Below are 6296 nucleotides of genomic sequence, written 5' to 3' on the forward strand. Positions count from 1 at the left end.
GTTAGTAGATTTCCTTAATCTGTACACTCTTATTTAACATTACATTACAAATTATTTTTATTTTTTTATTTTTTATTTTTTTGAGGAAGATTAGTTCTGAGCTAACTACTGCCAATCCTCCTCTTTTTGCTGAGGAAGACTGGCCCTGAGCTAACATCCATGCCCATCTTCCTCTACTTTATATGTGGGACACCTACCACAGCATGGCTTTTTGCCAAGTGTTCCCATGTCCGCACCCGGGATCTGAGCCGGTGAACCCCAGGCCGCCGAGAAGCAGAACGTGTGAACTTAACTGCTGCACCACCGGACTGATATTAATTTTTTAGTCTAAGACTAAAATTAATATCAGTGTGACAAATAATACACAAATTAATAGACAATTTGAAACACAAATCTTTTCATGTTTATTGGCCAGCCCCCCTCAAGAATGTTTAGGTTACTCTATCAAGTAAGCCACAAAGACCTGCCAAGGTGGAGGAAGGAGAGAAGAGTACCAGGTAAGGCCCTGAGATCACCTGTAGTGCTACGTGTAGTGCAGAAGGTGGACTCTGGAGGCCATGAAACGGTGCCCGGCGGATCCACCGTGAGTGTTTTAGGGTTCTCCAGAGAAATGGGACCAATGGGAGATGTATGATAAGGAATTAGCTCACCATTATAGAGGCTAACAAGTCCCAAGATCTGCCAGGTGAGTGGGCAAGCTGGAGCCCCAGGAAAATCAATCGTGTAGTTCCTGCCCAAAGGCTGGCAGGCTGCAGACCCAGGAAGAGAGGATGTTTCAGTTCGAGTCCAAAGGCGGAAAAAGCTGACGTCCCAGTCTGAAGGCAGTTGGGTGGGAGGAATTCTCTCTTGCCAGGGGGAGGATCAGCCTTCTGTTTTTTCTGTTGATGAGGCCCACCCGCATGGAGGAGGAGGGTCTGCTTTATTCAGTGTAAACACTGAGACGCTAATTTATCCAAAACGCCCTCACAAAACACCTAGAACAATGTTTGACCAAATAACTGGGCACCCTGTGGCCCAGTTAAATTGACACATAAAATTAACCATCATAGTATATGTTATAATTGATAGCCTCACCCTGAGAGTGAGTGCCTTAAATTTTGTTTTATAGGCTCCTTGCTTGCTGTATTAGTTTTTTATTTCTCTTGAAACAAATTACCACAAATTTAGTGGCTTAAAACAACACAAATTTATTTTCTTAGAGTTGTGGAGGTGAGGAGTTTAAAATGGGTTGGCAGGGCTGTGTGCCCTCTGGAGGCCGTAGGGGAGAATCTGCTGCTTTTTCCAGCTTCTGGAGACGAGCTGCCTGCCTTGGCTTCATGGGCCAGCATTACTGCATCTCCTCTGACCGACTTTCTGCCTCTCTCGGATAAGGACTCTTGTGATTATACTGAGCCCACCCAGGCAATCCAGGATAGTCTCCCCATCTCAAGATCCTTAATCACAGCTGCCAAGTCCCTTTTGCCGTGTAAGGTTACATAGTCACAGGTTCGTAGGATTAGGACGTGGAGGTTTGGGGGTCATTATTCTGCCTACCACACGTTTCATCTCATTTTGGTGTCTGCTTTCTGAAGGACCCAAGCCAGCACAGTCGCCTCAGCTGAAATGCCTTCCTGTGAGCTTCTGTAGGGCTTCCCCCAGCTGCACTCACAGGACTCTGTGTTTAACTGTCTGTGTTCATGTTCCCCATAGACTGTGGACTCCTTGAGAATGTGATCTTATTCACGAGTCTGTTCCTGGTGTTTAGCAAAGTATTTGGCATATTGCAGACATTTAATAAATATTTAAGGGAATTCTTACTTAAAGGGTATGAGTTTCTTATTGTTTTTAAAAAAGACCTTTGAAAAAATTTGAGATTTCCATGGTAGGAAATTTTTGGCTGTGTTTTTGTCACAATGTTGCCACTAAAAGTTTAAGAAGGCAAAGAGATTTGAGAGTTCCATCTAGGAAATATTTTCTCCTTTACTTCAAGCCAGACTGATGCTTTTCCTCATAACCATCGATTGGTCAACCATGTTGGTCAATTGCCTGTTAGCTCTCAGATCTATTTCCCGTCCCCTGCCCTGCTCCTCTGGGACCCGCATTTCCCATGACCCTTGCTCGCTGGTTCCCACGGAGGCAGTGGTGGAAGACGCAAGGGCAGGAGGAGACAGCAGCAGCACGGGGTATGTCACCCTTCACCCGACTCCTGCTGCTTGTGTCCCTGGCAGCGGCTGTGTCTTCTTTGTCTTCTGGCTTTGGGACGCTAGTAACACCACTTCCTCCTGCATCCCTTCCGTCTGAGGAGTGGTAGCACTTCCTGCTCTTGCTGACCTCTCCTTTGCCCCTTCCTCCCTTTTGGCTTCTTAGCCTTCATTCCATCACCCATGAAACCAGTTCCCTGTGTTCCTTCTACTTGAAAGACCCAGAGGTATTGGTCCTTTCCCAGTCCCACTCTGATCAACACTCACACTGACAGCTTTGAGGATTACTAGAAATTCTTGGTCTCCAAAAAAATTACCTTGATTATACCACTAAATGAATGATCAGGAAGTATGTTTCCATTTCCATTCCATCAGCCAATTCTATTTAAACCCCATGGTCTTTATGATTTATGGTCAAAAAATTGAAACCCACAAAATTTTATAAATCAAAGTTCTTAATTCTCAAGAGTGAACCAAATTCCAACAAGAGCTTTATATTGTGCTTGATAAGAATAGAAACAATTCTCAGAAGTCTCTGATTTAAATCCTGTTGGTTTAGGTAGATGATTTTTTAATGCATTTTCTACAGTTTTATATAGTTTCCTGAGTTTTATGTTATTAAAGAGGCCCTTTCATAGTTTTTTGAGTAAGTTAGGAAGTCACTCCAGTGTAGGAGATGCCTCAGGAATTAGTATTAAATACGTTCTTTATTTGTAGTGTTAAAGAGTTGTAACATCAGATGATTTTAAAATTAATACAAGTTCTATTGGCGCAGAGAATTGCGTACTGTTGAGTCTTGGCGTGTAACTAGAGCTGCAGAGTAAAAGCATGTTCATTACAAAAGGCTAAGCGCCAGCACCCAAGAGAGGCCCTACCCTGAGCACCGCGCGGAGGGGCTTGAGAGCTGGGTGGGAAGTCAGACTGGGAACCGTAGGGATGCTGTAGATGTGAGAAGTGGGGAAGCTGGGAGGTCAAACTTTACTCACGAATATCAGCTGGATGTGTATTTCTGGGTTTATTCCCTAAGGTTCATAAACAAAAACACATTTACATCAAAAGCATTTCTTTTTCATTTTAATTAAAACGAAATGGTTGTAACAAGATGAAATTTAGTTGCTGACTTCTGTCACACAAAAGGACAGATCACACCATTTTGCTAACCGGAGAGATGATATTCTGACTGTTGGCCTCACGTATCATTCTGAACTGTTAACATTTGGATAATATCACAAATGAGCGAATGTTTTTCAATATTATCTTTTAATTTTTTCTTTTGCCGCATCTTATGGATTTCATAATCTGAGATTGTATCATTTACATGAAGTAAGCCTGCTGAAACCATCCGAGGACTCGTGAACTTCCCAGCGTTGCCCTCTCGACGCTGGTGACCATCAGGCGCTGTGTACGGTCTCGCTGAGTATTTTACCGGCTCTGGTACCTGGATGTCACCAGGGTTCTTCCCTATAAGCCTGACTCTTGATTTGCCTTTTACAAGATGCTTGAAAGAGGTCACAGGTGAATCCTCAAATCTATCCAAACAATCCTAAATATTAAAATAAAAGATCAAGTTGGTGAGTTAGGTTTCTTAAAAGTACATTTTAAATTTACAAAGACCAAAGTCTATAATATCAACAGTTAAAGAATAAGAGCGTCGAATGTTTTAAGGGCAGTCCCCAAATCCAGACCCTACATCCAAGGCCTCCCATTAGGCACTACCATAGAGACTGCTTTAAAAAATGTTAGTTTCAAAGGATCTGTTATTTCAAAAGATACGAAGCTGGGAACCAGAAAAATTTAGGGGAGCTGTCCTCAGGAGTCAGACTCCCAGGCAAAGCCAGCCAGGCTATTCTAGACTTCTCCTCCAAAATCTCTCTTTCCCAAGCCCAAATTTAAATTATGAACTCTTATATTTTACTTTTTATATTAACCAAACTTTCACTCTTTAAAAAATTACTATCTTCTTTAATACGTACACACACACAGACCAGCATCTAAGAATATGGTTATAAAGATTATATTAAAGATTTTTGTGTACATTCGGAGAGTAAACAAGTAAAACGTTCAGGAAAATAACTGGAAGGATATACACCAAAATAAAAAAGAAATGGTGGTTGGGTTAGGGTGTTGGAATTATGGGCTTTGTTTTCTTTTTCTCAAATTTCTATAATATGCTATATTTTATAATAAAAATATAATAATCTACAAGTACTCCCAAGAGGGTATGGAGCTATTAGTCATTCTCAAGTTAGTGCAGTTTCCTCTGCTGTTTGAGCAGCTTGTCCCTTAACCCTCTGCAGAGACGGCCACTCCAAGGGAATGGGCTGCTTTGATTTGGAGAGCAAGTGGGAGTGGATTAAGAGAATTGAAAGGTCGAGGGAGGCTAGGAAGGATTGAGAAGAATTAGGCAGCAAGAGAGAGATTTATGAAAAAGGAGGTATAAAGAGTCTAAAGACAATTTCTATCTACTTTACATTTTTGCCTGGGTTTGCAGAGGGAAAGGAAACGTTCTTGCTCCTCCCTCTTACGTACATGGAGCAATTAGTAAGCCATGTTATTAAGGGAATTTCTGCTACACTGGTGAGTAATATACAATTTTTGCTTCAAGGTTGATATAACTGAATACTGGGAGTGCCAGTGGAAGTGCGTGGAGACCTACACCGCTGATCATTTTTCTGGATGCTCCTACAAATCAATTTTTCTATCTCCTGTTTTGATTCCTTTGGGAGATTCTTGGATTTTTGAGGATCAAATGAGCAAGTCTTTCTGCTGATCTGAAAAACACCCTTACCACTCAATTCTCTGTTGTCAACTTCACTAAAGAGAAAAGTGTAGGTACTGTTGGTTTACCAGAGGGAAATAAGGTTACTCTATCCCCCTTGCCCACTCTTAGGATAAGGGTTCTGAGATCCTATATGATCTTATACCATATAACATGAATACAATTTCTTGTTTTGTTTGAAAAAGTGATATTAAAGATTCCATTTGTCTAAAGGAAATTCAGAAAGTCTTTGCTTTCCAAAAACTATGAATACATCTAGTTCCTTTTCCTAGTATATGTACACACACGTGTGCACGCACACACACACTCAATACTAAATTACTGAATTTAGACAGAAAAGAGAAATGCAAAGTTGAGAGTATAAGCTACATTAAGAACATTTACCCTGCCACTAATTTGCTTTTACTCTTTACTAAAGCTAATAATTTATTTGACTGTGGGAAACAAATTGAAAGCAGCTATTCTGAAATTAGATCTATTTTCTCATTCAAAAGTAGAATTATGCACATCAAATCATCAACATAAAATCACTTTAGAATTTATGAGTTTTCCCAATTGTGGGTCACGCCTGTTTATATACACTGAGAAGAGCAGTGTCCAGGAAATTAAAATCAGTCCCTTCCGTTCCTAGCGGTTAACTTTGCTCTAGAACAGTTCGGATAAAGTCTAGGAGCAGATTTGCCTTCCTAATTGTTTTCATGTTAATAGCAAAAATAGATTTGAATTCCCAAGTTTCTCAGCACGTGATACAGTAGAGGGGTGGTGGTGAAAGAAGAGGAGTAGAAGTCAAATTAAAATTTTGCAATTCATGATCCAATAGACTATAAATTTTGCATATCCCTAATGCTTAGCAGAATAACTGCTAACAATAGGAGCACACAATAGGAGATTCATGTTTGTGTTCTGAAACAAAAATAATTCAGCAATTTGAAAGAAGACTGTCTGTTTACATCTGCATGAACAGGAACTCGCAGGGATGTTTCCACAGTAGAAAGCCACTGCTACGGCTGCAGCACAGCCCCTAGCAGAGGGCTGGGCCAGGGCGGAAATCCAGAGACTCGCATAGACAGGGCTGTGCGCTCTGGCTCCAGGCTGTGCCCAGAGGAAAGGCTGCCTTTCTCTAAGGCATGCTCCAGAGGGGGTGCGCTTTATCATTTATACCAAGGCCCTAAGTATGTTAACAAGCCCCCGACTTTGTGATTGAATTTTAAAGCAGGTGAGGTGATATTTGAATGTCAGAAGAATTTTTAAAATTTGGAGGTCTGTATGTCTTGTGGCAGTGAAGGTTACACACACACCTGCATGCAGACATATACACGCTAAAGCAGGTTATTGAC

At 41.2% G+C, this 6296-nt stretch overlaps 1 protein-coding gene across 45 annotated transcripts in view; it reads right to left on the reverse strand.

The window, feature by feature from the left end:
• Positions 1–3176: 3176 nt before the first annotated feature.
• The window catches only part of C2CD6 (C2 calcium dependent domain containing 6), a 168369-nt gene continuing 165249 nt past the window's right edge, over positions 3177–6296 (reverse strand). For 37 of the 45 annotated variants that reach the window (XM_070241576.1, XM_070241556.1, XM_070241574.1 and 34 more), the window contains one exon: positions 3177–3723. In XM_070241576.1, coding sequence (XP_070097677.1) covers positions 3370–3723 — 354 coding nt within the window. In that variant the 3' untranslated portion in view covers positions 3177–3369. The remainder of the gene's footprint in view (positions 3724–6296) is intronic. The other 8 variants (XM_070241579.1, XM_070241558.1, XM_070241578.1 and 5 more) reach the window with 1 other exon arrangement.

The sequence above is a fragment of the Equus caballus genome, chromosome 18 (assembly GCF_041296265.1).
Source record: "Equus caballus isolate H_3958 breed thoroughbred chromosome 18, TB-T2T, whole genome shotgun sequence".
Taxonomy (NCBI): domain Eukaryota; kingdom Metazoa; phylum Chordata; class Mammalia; order Perissodactyla; family Equidae; genus Equus; species Equus caballus.